At 44.7% G+C, this 17,707-nt stretch overlaps 1 protein-coding gene across 1 annotated transcript in view; it reads right to left on the reverse strand.

Moving 5' to 3' along the window:
• Window positions 1-686: 686 nt before the first annotated feature.
• LOC118362620 (transmembrane protein KIAA1109 homolog) overlaps window positions 687-17,707 on the reverse strand; it is a 111,243-nt gene continuing 94,222 nt past the window's right edge. Inside the window, 12 exon segments of the mRNA XM_052486338.1 lie at window positions 687-1,705; window positions 2,143-2,302; window positions 4,538-4,672; window positions 4,859-5,053; window positions 5,159-5,362; window positions 5,453-5,704; window positions 5,843-6,060; window positions 6,224-6,413; window positions 6,644-6,801; window positions 9,506-9,659; window positions 11,627-11,872; window positions 12,089-12,229. Coding sequence (XP_052342298.1) covers window positions 1,471-1,705; window positions 2,143-2,302; window positions 4,538-4,672; window positions 4,859-5,053; window positions 5,159-5,362; window positions 5,453-5,704; window positions 5,843-6,060; window positions 6,224-6,413; window positions 6,644-6,801; window positions 9,506-9,659; window positions 11,627-11,872; window positions 12,089-12,229 — 2,288 coding nt within the window. The 3' untranslated portion in view covers window positions 687-1,470.

A 17,707-nucleotide genomic window follows, 5' to 3' on the forward strand; every position in this document is an offset into this window, starting at 1 on the left:
CTGTCCTCATTTAAACAATTTCCCTACTTAAAGGAAAACCCCACCCAAAAACGATCTATTGGTATTTGTTTCATTAGTACATTATTGACATAGTCCCAAAATGTTTTACTTGTCAGCAATCAAGTTTTCAAGATACGTAACTTTCAAAATACAGAAATTAGCCCCGAATGATTTCTGTATTTTGAAAGTTTGAATAACTGTAGCAAAATATCTGCAGGATAGTCTGAACAGAACCCACAAGAGGTCTTGAGTGTTGTATAACTTTTCTCTCTCGCGCACGCACACAGTTATCGGAGGCTCAGGTTAAATGGTGCAGCAATATCAGTCAACATCACAAAGCAAGTCCACCTTTTCCATCGCTTAATTCTGCCAGTCTTTTCCTTCCTCACCAATGCACAATCAAAAATGGAAAAAAAATACACAGCATTAAACAAATGGGAACTTGCCTCATAATGAGGGGATGTGAGTGAGGAGATACGACTGAGGTAGTGAAATTAGGCAGGCTGATACAAAGATCTGGATCAAAGCCACTGGAATATCTTTCAAAAGTTGAAATACTTCATGTGGAATTAGCTCAGAAACCAAGGTAAAGCATATTTAGAGAGCAACACAACTTCTGTCACTTGCCTCAAATCTAGGAAATCTGAGAAATAACAGTAGGCTATATAAGACAATGAAGTCAGATGTAAAATAGGATGGCAATGATTTTATTATGTTAAGAAATCAACACATTTAAGAAATTCACAGTTATTTTATATACACTGGTCTATTGCACATATTAAAAAAACAGGCTTGACACACCCAGCACACATGGGTTATAGACTATACATTTCAGATACCCATTAAATTAAGATAAATTAAAAAACTTAACCATTGTTTATCGTTACAATACATCTTATCACATTTTAGATTGACCTAAGTGGATCTGAACGATCCAATGCTTTTTTGTTAACAGGAACCATCTTCAAAAAACGTTGTCATTGGGATGAATTGAGAAAAACTGATGATATTGCTCTTTCCAACCTTACCATGCGTTTGTTCCATTGTAAACAAAGCACAGGCAATGATTTAGAAGTGCCCCCCACAGAAAAAGTTAATGAACCTCCAAAGAAGGATAATAAACGATGTCTTCAATTTGTTCTGATAACACCATATAAAGCATGTATAACATATAATCCATGTTGGGGGTTTTCAGGGTTATCATTTCAAGCAGCCAAATAAGACTTCACTTACTACTTTGTTCAAAATATACATAAAAACAGTGCAAAACTTTCAGTCAAAACCCATAGTGGCATGCACCACTGTAAACATCTATGCTTAAATGCACACGGCTTAGCGGTAAAATGCACCTATGACAAATGCACAGTAGTCAAGGAAATATCCAGTGTTTCCAGTTATCCAGTGTTTTGTTCATTGAGGATTTACTGTCCAGCTTTTAAAGTGTTGTGTTAAAACATATGGCTGTATGAGTTAGTGCTCGTCTTTGTCTCGTCCCATCTTCTCCTTCTTCTCCTTCTTCTCCTTCTCGTCCTGCAGGGCCGTGCCAAGTTTCTTGATGAGGACAGAGAGGACCTTGTCCAGGGGGTCCATCACCCCCCTCTGGAGCCATTTGGGAATTGTAGTCCTTGCGTGGTGGAAGCCTAGCTTCTGCAGAATGTAGTCCACGCCGACAGGATCGATCTTCCGTCCTGTCCAGGAGATGAGCCTACGGAAATTGATAATCAGGACTGAGTCAAGAAACCCACAGATGTATGGACAAAAGGGTTTACGTTTAGGGTTTAGGCCTAAAAGTGGGCTTATGGAGTAGTTGAAATGCTCAGGTGAGGGGTTAAGGAGTCACAAAACACAGGGATCGATTACACATACTACAAATGTACTGTATTGTTAGTTTGGATAAAAGTGTTAAGTTCATGTTTTAAGTATCCCTATATTTCTGTTATTTCAGGGCTATCACTCAGCCAAGAGTGCGCCTGCATGGGAAGTCTTGATGTTGATAGACCTAGCCTTGAGTGGAATGCCTACCTTGTAGTGTGTTCATACAGTATAGTAAACTGCAACCTTGTCGTTGTGTCATTTCGAGTTAACAAAAAGTGTCTGCACAGTGGCATATATTATTGGTCTGAGGGCTTGGGTCTGGTTTACCGGAGTGTGGGCTCCAGGTGCCAGGTGTTGCACATGAATTCTCTCCAGTCCACTGTGGTGTAGTTGATGCCTTCCTCCTTGTCTGTGGAGTTCTCATCATGCAGGGCTGTCGGGCTCTTCTGGCCAGGCCGAGTGGCAAAGATCCGGGGGTTGAAAAGGGCTGCAGACCAGGGAAGAGGGGGGAGAGTTTGTGTGAAACTATAGAGTGCCTTGGTTCTCCATGTTCTTCTATGACTATTAGTTCCTTAAACAAAGAGCACCTATAATTCAGCTTCAGTTATATTTTAGTTGTACCTACATTGCTCTTTTTTTCTATATAAAGTTATCAGTGAAAGTTATCATGTTTCATGAGCTGCAAAAAAAAAAAAAAAGAAATGTTCCATATGCACAAAAAGCTTATTTCTTTCAAATTTTGTGCAGAAAATTAGTTTTCTGTTAGTGAGAATGACAGGTGTGGCATTTCAAGAAACTGATTAGATCATTACACAGGTGCACCTTGTGCTGGGGACAATAAAAAGACACTCTAAAATGTGCAGTTTTGTCACACAACACATTGCCACAGATGTCTTAAGTTTTGAGGTGTTCAATTGTCATGCTGACAGCGGGAATGTCCACTGGTGCTGTTGCCAGATAACTTAATGTTAATTTCTCTACCGCCTCCAACGTTGTTTTAGAGAATTTTTCAGTACGTCCAACCGGCAACACAACCGCAGACCACGTGCATGGCGTTGTGTGGACAAGCGGTTTGCTGACGTCAACGTTGTGAACAGAGTACCCCATGTTGGCGGTGGGGTTATGGGCAGGTATAAGCTACAGACACAATTGCATTTTATATATGGCAATGTGAATGCACAGAGATACCGTGACGAGATCCTGAGGCCCATTGTCATGCCATTCATCCGCCTTCATCACCTCATGTTTCAGTATGATAATGCTTGGCCCCATGTCGCAAAGATCTGTACACAATTCCTGGAATTGTGAATATGTCCCAGTTCTTCCATGGCCTACATACTCACCAGACATGTCACCAATTAGGCATGTTTGACTGATTCCTTATATGAACTGTAAAATCTTTGAAATTGTTGCATTTATATTTGTGTTCAGTATATATAAAGTTATCATGTAAAGTACAGTTAATCGTTCTGGTTTGCTACATACAGTGGGGCAAAAAAGTATTTAGTCAGCCACCAATTGTGCAAGTTCTCCCACTTAAAAAGATGAGAGAGGCCTGTAACTTTCATCATAGGTACACTTCAACTATGACAGACAAAATGAGAAAAAAATCCAGAAAATCACATTGTAGGATTTTTTATGAATTTATTAGCAAATTATGGTGGAAAATAAGTATTTGGTCAATAACAAAAGTTTATCTCAATACTTTGTTATATAGGCTTTGTTGGCAATGACAGTGGTCAAACGTTTTCTGTAACTCTTCACAAGGTTTTCACACACTGTTGCTGGTATTTTGGCCCATTCCTCCATGCAGATGTCCTCTAGAGCAGTGATGTTTTGGGGCTGTAGCTGGGCAACACGGACTTTCAACTCCCTCCAAAGATTTTCTATGGGGTTGAGCTCTGGAGACTGGATAGGCCACTCCAGGACCTTGAAATGCTTCTTACGAAGCCACTCCTTCGTTGCCCGGGCGGTGTGTTTGGGATCATTGTCATGCTGAAAGACCCAGTCACGTTTCATCTTCAATGCCCTTGCTGATGGAAGGAGGTTTTCACTCAAAATCTCACGATACATGAGATTCGTCCTGGTCCCTTTGCAGAAAAACAGCCCCAAAGCATGATGTTTCCACCCTCATGCTTCACAGTAGGTATGGTGTTCTTTGGATGCAACTCAGCATTCTTTGTCCTCCAAACACGACGAGTTGAGTTTTTACCAAAAAGTTATATTTTGGTTTCATCTGACCATATGACATTCTCCCAATCTTCTTCTGGATCATTTAAATGCTCTCTAGCAAACTTCAGATGGGCCTGGACATGTACTGGCTTAAGCAGGGGGACACGTTTGGCACTGCAGGATTTGAGTCCCTGGTGGCGTAGTGTGTTACTGATGGTAGGCTTTGTTTTTTTGGTCCCAGCTCTCTGGAGGTCATTCACTAGGTCCCCCCGTGTGGTTCTGGGATTTTTGCTCACCGTTCTTGTGATCATTTTGACCCCACGGGGTGAGATCTTGCGTGGAGCCACAGAATTCATTAAAAATCCTACAATGTGATTTTCTGGATTTTTCCCCCTCATTTTGTCTGTCATAGTTGAAGTGTACCTATGATGAAAATTACAGGCCTCTCATATTTTTAATTGGGAGAACTTGCACAATTGGTGGCTGACTAAATACTTTTTTGCCCCACTGTATAGTGTGCTGCTGCTGTTGACATTTCAGGGGCTCTCACCCTTCTCTTTTTCCTTTAAATAGGCAGAGACCAGGTCGTGCAGAAACATGATGAGCTCGGCGTCCATGGTGACACATATGTGGTCTGTGAACTCAGTCACCACGCTGCACTCCACCTTAGGCTTACTGTTGGAGTCTGAAACAGAGGGGAAACAACAGAGTCATTCCAACAAATATATATTAATGGGAACAAACTGAAAATGACAAAAATATTCTTGGAGGCCAATACAAGTGGACTTCAACAACAATGTTGCCCCTAAATATATACCATTGCTAATTGTGGTCTGTTCATACTGGTGGACCGAATACCAACTGAGCCTACCAGTCAAGGAGGGTTCGTCTGGATCCTGAACATGGATGGACTTGAAGTCCAGCTGCATCCTGGGTAGGGCAAAGATGGTCTCTGTCTCATGGTTATAGCTGGATGAGCCTCGGAAGCTGCTTAGCAGGCTAGAACTCTTGGAGGCTGCCCCACTCTCTGTGTTGTTGGCGTCCACGTTACGCAAGAGGTATAGCTCTGGGGAACAGGATACATTAGAATGAGGCAGGCGTCTTGAGTACATTGGGTCAAGGGAAACAGTAGACCGTGTATATAACATTGGTAGAATTTAGTAGCCTTTACCCTCATTCCTCATGGCAGTCACATAATTGAACCATTCTTTGACTGTGGCTACACCGTGAGGGGGGTTTTCGTGCCGGCGACGGGTGATTTTGGTGATGGTGGCCATGGGGCTCTCTAGTGCTCCACAGGGTTTGGTTACCATGGTGTTGTGACCCAGATGAAAATCCAATGTCTGCACGATATAAGTGGAGTCATCAGTGGAGCCTGATTGGATAAAAAATAGGTTGAGGTTAGAGGTATTTTGGGGACTTGCTTTAGCCCACATCCCCCCTCTCTGTCTCTTGAAAGCCTTACCATCCTCCAATATCTTCTGAGCCTCGGTCCAAAAGGCTATGTTGGGCTCCTCCAGGTGGAATAAGGCCCAGGACTTGGAGCGGAAGTTGGGCCCATGGAAGCAGGCCAGGGTCATGTGGTTGCCATGGAGACTCATGGAGCCACCCAGTTGCACGGCGTCCTCTGGGAGAGGCATCTGGAAGAGGGAGATGTGGCATCCAGCGATCACCTTCAGGACCCCAGGCCAGTGACGATGGTGGGCTGCATCCATGTCTGGGAGAGAGAGCAATGACGAGAGTGAGAAGGCGCAATGACGATAGAAGGAGAGGGACGAAAGAGGAGGAGCAGGGGAAAGAGCATTTCGATCGAAACCAAAAGAAACCCAGGAAACCAGTGATAACGGATTCTTACATAGCTCTGCAGCTTCTTTCTCGATGTTGATGACCGGCGCCTTCGGGGGCAGGTAGGGGACTGGACCCCATGTGGACAACGCTCGTTTGCTGGTGTCAAATTGCTGGGTGAAAAACTCCTGCAGCTTCATCCCGATCTTAATGAGGTCGGGGGTAGTGGAGCGCGAGATGATCACTTGGAAGATATCCCACTGCAAGTCACCGTGGACAAAGATCTCACTGGAGAGGGGAAAGGATAAGTAAAAAGAGAGGCAGAAAGGGAGAGCGATGGGATAGAAAAAAGGAGGGAGTGAGTGAGAAATGGTCAGAAAATGAGAACAGACAAGAATGTAGCCACAGGGGTTTTGGTTATACATTTTCTCTAGTAGGCTAGCTTATTTACCTTTTCTCTGATAGGCTGGTCTCAACAGTGCACAGGTTGACCTTCCACTCGTCCTGGAGTTGCAGGTCTGCGTTGCTGAAGATGCCCATGAGGATGCTGGAGCCCATGTAGTCCACACGGGCCTCCGTGGAGCCCATGGTGATCTGGATCTTATGGCTGGGCTGCTGGTTGGGGTGCTCCGAGATGTGTGCTTCAACAAACAAATATGTTTTGTTAGGTGCGGCAGAGAGATCTCCCTGTCAAATTCTACTAGTTTGACAGGGATGTTTAAGTTGGAGCTGAATTTGTTTATCATTTAAACGCCAAGACCCGAGGCTAGAGTACAATCTTTGACATCCATCACAATGTATTTGGAATTGCACAAAAAGTGAACAGTACATGCCAGTGGCTTAATACATTATTTCTCATCCCTGTACTTACAGACCATCTCCAGGGTGTTGACATCTATGTTGCCCCCCACCACGCCGCCTTTAGAGTCCAGTTTGGAACGACCCAGGCCCACGGACATGCTGATCTCTCGGTCTCGGTTACTACCCACTGACAGACGACCCTGACTCTTCAGCCCACTGGTGGTCCAACTAGAGGTAAACAAGAGCAAGGGGAAATAGTTCCACCCACCTCCTCATGAATAAGTAACATCTGCTTTCTAGGAGGCATTGTTTTGTTAAGGGTTATATGTAGAATTGTTCAGTTTTTATATAGGTTGTCAGATACAGATACGCTCGTCTTATGTGGCTGGGCTTGCAAACTATTACAGACTACAAAGGGAAGCACAGCAGCGAGCTGCCCAGTGACACGAACCTACCAGACGAGCTAAAACACTTCTATGTTTGCTTCGAGGCGAGCAACACTGAGGCATGCATGAGAGCATCAGCTGTTTCAGACGACTGTGAGATCACACTCTCCGTAGCCGAGAGAGGCTGGTAAAGGCTGGTAATGGCTCACATCAACACCATTATCCCAGAAACCCTAGACCCATTCCAATTTGCACCCCAAACAGATCCACAGATAATGCATTTACATTACATTTACATTTAAGTCATTTAGCAGACGCTCTTATCCAGAGCGACTTAAAAATGCAATCTCTATTGCACTCCAGACTGCCCTTTTCCCACCTGGACAAAAGGAACACCTACGTGAGAATGCTATTCATTGACTACAGCTCAGCGTTAAACACCATATTTCCCTCAAAGCTCATCACTAAGCTAAGGACCCTGGGACTAAACACCTCCCTCTGCATTTGGATCCTGGACTTACTGACAGGCCGCTCCCAGGTTGTGAGGGTAGGTAGCAACACATCTGCCATGCTGATCCTCAACACTGGAGCCCCTCTGGGGTGTGTGCTCAGTCCCCTCCTGTATTCCCTGTTCACCCACGTCTCCATGGCCAGGCACGACTCCAACACCATCATTAAGTTTGAAGACAACACAACAGTGGTAGGCCTGATCACAGAAGACGAGACAGCCTATAGGGAGGAGGTCAGAGACCTGGCCGGTGGTGCCAGAATAACAACCTTTCCATCAACGTAACCAAGACTAAGGAGATGATTGTGGACTACAGGAAAAGGAGGATCGAGGACGCCCCCATTCTCATCGACGGGGCTGTAGTGGAGCAGGTTGACAGCTTCAAGTTCCTTGGTGTCCACATCAACAACAAACTAGAATGGTCCAAACACACCAAGACAGTCGTGAAGAGGGTACGACAAAGCCTATTCCCCCCCAGGAAACTAAAAAGATTTGGCCTGGGTCCTGAGATCCTCAAAATGTTCTACAGCTCGTTAGGAACTTGCCTTTCATCTCATATTAATATTGTCTGTCTATGACAAACAGAAGGTGTTAAAAAAAAATCTATTAATTATTTTAGATGAATGGCTATAAATCAAGCGCTGAATGTGCTACAGTGATGAGACCAATTGCCCCTGCTACGCTAAGATGTAAGGATTGCAGGCATGTGCTTGGACAGTCAGAAGAGCGAATTAAATGGTAGGAGGGACATCCCAGTTTCAAGTGATTTGAGATTTCACATCCCACATAACACTAGCAGAACTACGCAAGTCCCCTAAACAGAGGACATTACATCCAAGAGGTTAAGGGAAAGATGATAATTTTGTACATGTATAAACTGCGAGCTTGACAAATTCCAGTCCCTTTGCTTAGGGGTTCCAGGGTCCTACCCGGGGTCCTATTTAAATGGACTGAGAAGCTCAGTTCTGGTGACTTTTTAAAAGGATATTCTACTCCAAAATTTATGAAAATAAAATTATGCTGACACCATCTGAAAAATAGTTAGAAACGGGCACAATAACAAATTGGTAAAAATGATGTTACAATTATTTTAGTATATTGGACCATGTATATAGCCTATGCATGGCCTGTATTATTAGATGTGCTATTAGCAATAAGCATCATCACCTGCAGCCCAACTTATGAAGCATAGTGCCTATATTCAATTTACATAGGCTGAAGCATGGGGTTTGTCTATCTGCATTTACCCCATTGGACACAACATCCTGTTTGTATTAAAAAAAATATATATATATATATTTTATTATAAATATTGAAATAATGATAATTTTTTGTTTGACTCTATTAGAAAGTATGTCGTTGTCCTTTTAAGACGACATTTCCCCCCTTTAAGAGCTCTGTTGTGCAGCTGCGCCTAAACCATGCTTGAAATTCCGGTTGTAAAAATGCATTTGTAAAACAATTGCAAATAACGAAATTGAAGGAGTAGAGAAATAATTGCAATGTAAAACTGGGATCCCCTGTTTTTTTAAACACATGCCAAAACTGCTTTCATTTGCCAGCAGCTACAGTAGGCTACACACCGGTGTCTGATTTGAGCGCTGCTGTGGGGCGCATTATAGACTATATAATTCCCTTCATCTGAACATCGGGAATATATCTCCCCAGATATTCTTATTGCCTCACGGAAATTCATTGCAGTGACAGAGAACTTTAACCCCTGCAGATATAAACATTAGGTCATGTGCTGATATGAATTAGATGGAATAGACAATCTGTGTACTGAAACTGGCCCCTAGCGTGTGGAACAAGGCTCTCGAACCCTGTTCCTGGAGAGCTACTGTCCTGCTGGTTTTCACTCCAACCCTAATCTAACGCACCTGATTTTTATAATTAGTTTGTAAATAAGCTGAATCAGGTTAGTCACAACTGGGGTTGGCGCTTAAACCTACAGGATGGTAGCTCTTCAGGAATAGGGTTGGAGAGCCCTGGAGTAGAATAGAGTGTGTTGCGTGAGAGGGGAAAAAGGGAGACCTACGTGTTGTTGCCCATGACATTGCTCATGTTCATCTGGACGTTGAGCTGCTTCAGGTTGATGGCGAACACCACTAGTGTCTCCCATGGGGTCCCTTGGGGACCGGCTGCCTTGCCGTTTTTATTGAACGACGGCGTGGACGTCTTGGTCACAGAATCTATATGGAAGGGAAATGTATGATGTAATGGCATTCTCCCCAAAGCTATAGTGGGGAGAACAAGTATTTGATACACTGCCGATTTTGCAGGTTTTCCTACTTACAAAGCATGTAGTGGTCTGTAATTTTTTATCATAGGTACACTTCAACTGTGAGAGACGGAATGCAAAACAAACATCCAGAAAATCAAATTGTATGATTTTGAAGTAATTAATTTGCATTTTACTGTATGACATAAGTATTTGATACATCAGAAAAGCAGAACTTAATATTTGGTACAGGGACCTTTGTTTGCAATTACAGAGATCATAAGTTTCTTGTAGTTCTTGACCAGGTTTGCACACACTGCATCAGGGATTTTGGCCCACTCCTCCATACAGACCTTCTCCAGATCCTTCAGGTTTCGGGGCTGTCAATGGGAAATACGGACTTTCAGCTCCCTCCAAAGATTTTCTATTGGGTTCAGGTCTGGAGACTGGCTAGGCCACTCCAGGACCTTGAGATGCTTCTTACGGAGCCACTCCTTAGTTGCCCTGGCTGTGGCTGGGTCTTGCTGGAAGACCCAGCCACGACCCATCTTCAATGCTCTTACTGAGGTGAAGGAGGTTGTTGGCCAAGATCTCGCGATACATGCCCCCATCCATCCTCCCCTCAATACGGTGCAGTCGTCATGTCCCCTTTGCAGAAAAGCATCCAAAGAATGATGTTTCCACCTCTATGCTTCACTGTTGGGATGGTGTTCTTGGGGTTGTACTCAGCCTTCTTCCTCCAAACACGGCGAGTGGAGTTTAGACCAAAAAGCTCTATTTTTGTCTCGTCAGACCACATGACCGTCTCCCATTCCTCCTCTGGATCATCCAGATGGTCATTGGCAAACTTCAGACGGGCCTGGACATGCGCTGACTTGAGCAGGGGGACCTTGCGTGCTCTGCAGGATTTTAATCCATGACGGCGTAGTGTGTTACTAATGGTTTTCTTTGAGATTGTGGTCCCAGCTCTCTTCAGGTCATTGACCAGGTCCTGCCGTGTAGTTCTGGGCTGATCCCTCACATTCCTCATGATCATTGATGCCCCACGAGGTGAGATCTTGCATGGAGCCCCAGACCGAGGGTGATTGACCATCATCTTGAACTTCTTCCATTTTCTAATTATTGCGCCAACAGTTGTTGCCTTCTCACCAAGCTGCTTGTCTATTGTCCTGTAGCCCATCCCAGCCTTGTGCAGGTCTACAATTTTATCCCTGATGTCCTTACACAGCTCTCTGGTCTTGGCCATTGTGGAAAGGTTGGAGTCTGTTTGATTGAGTGTGTGGACAGGTGTCTTTTATACAGGTAACGAGTTCAAACAGGTGCAGTTATTTTACTTATTTTCCACCATCATTTGCAAATAAATTCATAAAAAATCCTACAATGTGATTTTCTGGATTTTTCCCCCTAATTTTGTCTGTCATAGTTGAAGTGTACCTATGATGAAAATTACAGGCCTCTCTCATCTTTTTAAGTGGGAGAACTTGCACAATTGGTGGCTGACTAAATACTTTTTTGCCCCACTGTATGTCATGCAATAAAATGCTAATTAATTACTTCAAAATCATACAATGTGATTTTCTGGATTTTTGTTTTAGATTCCGTCTCTCACAGTTGAAGTGTACCTATGATAAAATTACAGACCTCTACATGCTTGGTAAGTAGGAAAACCTGCAAAATCGGCAGTGTATCAAATACTTGTTCTCCCCACTGTATTTGTCTAAATTAGAGAGAGTTAATCCTAATCTAAAAGTGTCAAAGAGTACACACTAGCTCAAGTATAAATGAGGGATATAGTATTCCTTCATTATTCCTACTGCATTTTAAGCCTACGTTGTGAAAATTATCTCTACACTAAGCTAAAAAAAACAGCTATAACACTGCTTTAATCCGATCGTGTCGTTCCTTGGTGCTGTTGAGCACTCATTTTTGAGCTGGTACCTCTTCTGGGGGCGGAGGAATCAGAGACGCTCCTGGTGCGTCCGGGGGCTGGGGACTTGAGGTGGGAGGACAGGCCCCCGGGGGACATGTTACTCCCAGTGGAGTGGTCAGAGAACACGTTGGGGGACTGAGGCATGTACTGCCCAGTGCTACCATCCCAGGTCCTCCAGTAGGCTTTACGGCTGGATTCTGGTGACAGGTGCTGGGTCATGTTCTCTACAGAGTCCGGGGTGGTAGGACCCGAGGCTGGAAGAGAGAAGCAGGTTGAGGTAAAGGGCATATTTTCAAATGTAAACATAGTTTTGGGAAAAATGCATACTGTTTTAAAGGGGACCGACATTAGCAGAGTTAGAGATTGAAAGGGAACAGAGTAAAAATGTTGATCAATTATTGCATGAGGAAAATGGAGCCATAAGTGTGCAAAGGCCTATTAAGGAGGTGTGTATTTCCCAACATCCCAACCTGTTGGCATGTTGATGGTCTGGTCTCCCAGGAAGAGGCGTCTGGCGATGCTGCGCCGATACCAGGCTCTGGGGAAGGCCAGGATCTCACTTAGCCTCCGCATGTCATACTTGAAGGAGGCCGAGCCAATGTCACACACAGCTGAGAAGAGAGAGAAAAAACACTCAAAGTTGGCCAGGAATCTAAGTTTCTGTGGAGGGGAATTAATTGATCAAAATGGATCAGTTTTAGTGACAAGATATACAGTCACATTCAAAATATTACAAATACTAAACTATATTGGATGTAGGGCTGTGACGATTATGGAATTTGGGGTAACAATAAATTATCATGCAAATAGCCACGTTATTGTCATGTCTTTTTTAAACCCCCTTTTCTCCCCAATTTCATGGTATCCAATTGGTAGTTACAGTCCTGTCCCATCGCTGCAACTACCGCAGGGACTCGGGAGAGGCGAAGGTCAAGAGCCATGCGTCCTCCGAAACACAACCCAGCCAAGCCGCACTGCATCTTGACACAACGCCCACCCGGTCGCGTCCGGCTGCGACAGAGCATGAATTCGAACCAGGATCTCTAGTGGCACAGCTTGCACTGCAGTATCTTAGACCAGTGTGCCACTCGGGGGGCCTATATCTGTTATTTTTGTTAAAATGTTTTGAGCTTGTAATGAATGTTTGAAAATTTGCTACGACATACCTAATGAATACATCACAGCTTCGGTTACACTGGTCTCAAACATGTATGGTTTTAACTGCTTGGAACTTTTGTAAATTATGCTTCTCATCCCGACCCTGCCATTCTGTTCGTAAAATGTTTACAAAATGGACCAACCATGTTAAAATGAAAAACTGCTATTGGGTAAACTACAGTGCAAAACAGGCTTTACATTTTTCTTTGCAAATGTAAAAACATGTAAAACTGAAATATCACAATGAAGTATTTCAGACCTTTTAATCAGTACTTTGTTGAAGCACCGTTGGCAGCGATTACAGCCTCAAGTCTTCTTGGGTATGACGCTACTAGCTTGGCGCACATGTATTTGAGGAGTTTCACCCATTCTTCTCTGCAGATCCTTTCAAGCTCTGTCAGGTTGGATGTGGAGCGTCGCTGCACAGCTATTTTCAGGTCTCTCTACAGATGTTCGATCGGGTTCAAGTTCGGGCTCTGGCTGGGCTACTCAAGGACATTGAGACTAGTCCCGAAGCCACTCCTGCTTTATCTTGGCTGTGTGCTTAGGGTCGTTGTCCTGTTGGAAGGTAACCTATGCCCCAGTCTGAGGTCCTGAGCGCTCTGGAGGTTTTCATTAAGGATCTCTCTGTACTTTGCGCCGTTCATCTTTCCCTTGATCCTGACTAGTCACTCAATCCCTGCTGTTGAAAAACATCCCCACAGTATGATGCTGCCACCACCATGCTTCACCGTAGGGGTGGTGCCAGGTTTCCTCCAGACGTGACACTTGGTATTCAGGCAAAAGAGTTCAATCTTGGTTTCATCAGACCAGAGAATCTGGTTTCTCATGTTCCGAGAGTCTTTTAAGTGCCTTTTGGCAAACTCCAAGCGGGCTGTCATGTGCCTTTTACTGAGGGGTGGCTTCTGTCTTCCCACTCTACCATACAGGCCTGATTGATGGAGTGCTGCAGAGATGGTTGTCCTTCTAAGACAGCCCCCTACACCTCTCTGATTCAGAGGGGTTGGGTTAAATGCAGAAGACACATTTCAGTTGAAGGCATTCAGTTGTACAACTGACTAGGTATCCCCCTTTCCCTTTGTGGAAGGTTCTCCCATCTCCACAGAGTTACTCATAGAGCTCTGTCAGAGTGACCATCGGGTTCTTGGTCACCTCTCTGACCAAGGCCTTTCTCCCCCGATTGTTCAGTTTGGTCGAGCGGCCAGCTTTAGGAAGAGTCTTGATGGTTCCAAACTTCTTCCATTTAAGAATGATGGAGGCCTCAGGTGTTCTTGGGGACCTTCAATACTGCAGGCATTTTTTGGTACTCTTCCCCAGATCTGTACCTCGACACAATCCTGTTTCGACCTCATGGCTTTAGATTAAGGCTGTAACGTAAGATTATGTGGAAAAAAAGGAAGAGGTCTGAATACTTTCCGAATGCACTGTATATATATAAAGTTGAATCCCCCTTCTCGTAAAAATGTATGTATAAAGACAATATATTTTTGGTTCGTTCACGGTTACCATCCATAATTCAAATGAAAGTTTATTTGTCACGTGAGCTGAATACAACAGTGAAATGCTTACTTCCAAGCCCTGACCAACACTGCAATTTTTAAGTAAAAAAATAGGTATTAGATAAGTAAAGAAATAAAAAAACAAGCAGTAAAATGACAGTGAAAATAGCAGTAGCAAGGCTATATACAGGTGGTACCGGTACAGAGTCAATGTACGGGGGCACCGGTTAGTCGGGCTAATTGAGGTAATATGCACATGTAGGTATAGTTAAAGTGACTATACATAGATGATAAACAGAGAGTAGCAGCAGCGTAAAAGAGGGGGTTGGCGGGACACAATGCAAATACTCTGGGTAGCCATTTGATCACCTGTTCAGGAGTCTTATGGCAGTGGGTGTAAAAGCTGTTGAGAAGCCTTTTGTTCCTAGACCTGGCGCTCCGGGAACCATGCGGTAGCATGGCAAGTGGTGGCTGAGGTATTTGACTATTTTTAGGGCCTTCCTCTGATACCGCCTAGTGTCGAGGTCCTCGGTGGCAGGCAGCTTAGCCCCAGTGACTATCCTCTGTAGTGCCTTGTGGTTGGAGGCTGAGCAGTTGCCGTACAAGGCAGTGATGGCCTACCACTGTTGTGTCGTCTGCAAACTTAATGATGGTGTTGGAGTCATGCCTGGCCATGCAGTCGTGGGTGAACAGGGAGTACAGGAGGGGACTGAGCACGCACCCCTGATGGGCTCCAGCGTTGAGGATCAGCTTGGCAGATGTGTTGCTACCTACCAACACCACCTGGGGGCTGCCTGTCAGGAAGTCCAGGATCCAGTTACAGAGGGAGGTGTTTGGTCCCAGGGTCTTTAGCTTACTGATGAGCTTTGAGGACACTATGGTGTTGAACGCTGAGCTGTAGTCAATGAATAGCATTCTCATGTAGGTGTTCCTTTTGTCCAAGTGGGAAAGGGCAGTGTGGAGTCTGTTTGAGCGGTATGCAAATTGGAGTGGGTCTAGGGTTTCTGGGATAATGGTGGTAATGTGGGCCATTACCAGACTTTCAAAGAACTTCATGGCTACGGACCTGAGTGCTATGGGTCTGTAGTCATTTAGGCAGGTTACCTTAGTGTTCTTGGGCACAGGGACTATGGTGGTCTGCTTGAAGCATGTTGGTATTACAGAATCAAATCAGGGACATGTTGAAAATGTTAGTGAAGACAACTGCCAGTTGGTCAGCGGCCTTGTGAATGTTGACCTGTTTAAAGTTCTTACTCACGTCGGCTACTGAGAGCGTGATCACACAGTTCTCTCATCCATGTCTCAGTGTTGCTTGCCTCGAAGCGAGCATAGAAGTGATTTAGCTCGTCTGGTAGGCTCGTGTCACTGGGTAGCTCACGGCTGTGCTTCCCTTTGTAGTCTGTAATAGTTTGCAGGCCCTGCCACATCCGACGAGTGTCGGAGACGGTGTAGCACGATTAAATCTTAGTCCTGTATTGGCGCTTTGCCTGTTTGATGGTTTGTCAGAGGGCTTAGCAAGATATACAGTTGGGCAAAAAAGTATTTAGTCAGCCAGCAATTGTGCAAGTTCTCCCACTTAAAAAGATGAGAGGCCTGTAAATTTTCATCGTAGGTACACTTCAACTATGACAGACAAAATGAGAAAAGAAAATCCAGAAAATCACATTGTATGATTTTTAATGAATTTATTTGCAAATTATGGTGGAAAATTGCTCCCAGCCTATAGACAGAGACTAAAACAGGAAGCACCCGCGCTCAGGTCCGTTCAACGCTGGTCTGACCAATCGGATTCCACGCTTCAAGATTGCTTCGATCACGTGGACTGGGATATGTTCTGCATAACGTCAAACAACAACATTGATGAATATGCTGATTCGGTGAGCGAGTTTATTAGCAAGTGCATCAGTGATGTTGAACCCACAGCGACTATTAAAACATTCCCCAACCAGAAACCGTGGATTGATCTCAGCATTCGCCCGAAACTGAAAGCGCGAACCACTGCTTTTAATCAGGGCAAGTTGGCCGGAAACATGACCGAATACAAACAGTGTAGCTATTCCCTCCGTAAGGCAATCAAACAAGCTAAGCGTCAGTATAGAGACAAAGTGGAGTCGCAATTCAACGGCTCGGACACGAGAGGTATGTGGGCAGGGTCTACAGTAAATCACGGACTACAAAAGAAAAACCAGCCACGTTGCGGACCACGATGTCTTGCTCCCAGACAGACTAAACTTCTTTAATCGCTTTGAGGACAATACAGTGCCACTGACACAGCCCGCTACCAAAACGTGTGTGCTCTCTGCAGCCAAAGTGAGGAAACATTTAAACGTGTTAACCCTCACAAGGCTGCAGGCCCAGACGGCATCTCTGGCCGCGTTCTCAGAGCATGCGCAGACCAGCTGGCTGGTGTGTTTACGGACATATTCAATCAATCCCTATCCCAGGCTGCTGTTCCCACATGCTTCAAGAGGGCCACCATTGTTCCTGTTCCCAAGAAAGCTAAGGTAACTGAGCTTAATGACTACCGCCCTGTAGCACTCACTTCCGTCATCATCAAGTGCTTTGAGAGACTAGTCAAGGACCATATCACCTCCACCCTACCGGACACCCTAGACCCACTCCAATTTGCTTGCCGCCCCAATAGGTCCACAGACAACGCAATCGCCATCACACTGCCCTAACCCATCTGGACAAGAGGAATACCCATGTAAGAATACCCATGTAAGAATGCTGTTCATCGATTACAGCTCAGCATTTAACACCATAGTACCCTCCAAACTCGTGATTAAGCTCGAGACCCTGGGTCTCCACCCCACCCTGTGCAACTGGGTCCTGGACTTCCTGATGAGCCACCCCCTGTTCACCCACGACTGTGTGGCCATGCACGCCTCCAACTCAATCATCAAGTTTGCAGAAGACACTACCATGGTAGGCTTGATTACCAACAACGACTTGACGGTCTAGAGGGAGGAGGTGAGGGCCCTCGGAGTGTGGTGTCAGGACAATAACCTCACACTCAATGTCAACAAAACAAAGGAGATGATTGTGGACTTCAGGAAACTGCAGAGGGAGCAGCCCCCTATCCACATTGATGGGACAGTATGTAACGGCTCTCTTCTATCTCCTCCTCTGACGAAGAGGTAGAACAAGGATCGGACCAAAATGCAGCGTGATGATGATTCATGATCTTTTAATGAAGGAAAACCTATACATACAGAAACTACAAAAGTAATGAAATGAAATAATGAAAACCGAAACAGCCCTATCTGGTGCAAACACAAAGACAGGAACAATCACCCACGAAACACTCACAGAGACAACGAAAATCACCTGACTCTGATTGAGAACCGCCTCTGGCAGCCATAGACTACGTAGACACCCCACAAAAACCCAAGACAAAAAACACACCACAATAACCCATGTCACACCCTG

The sequence above is a fragment of the Oncorhynchus keta genome, chromosome 29 (genome assembly GCF_023373465.1).
Source record: "Oncorhynchus keta strain PuntledgeMale-10-30-2019 chromosome 29, Oket_V2, whole genome shotgun sequence".
NCBI classification, from domain to species: Eukaryota; Metazoa; Chordata; class Actinopteri; order Salmoniformes; family Salmonidae; genus Oncorhynchus; species Oncorhynchus keta.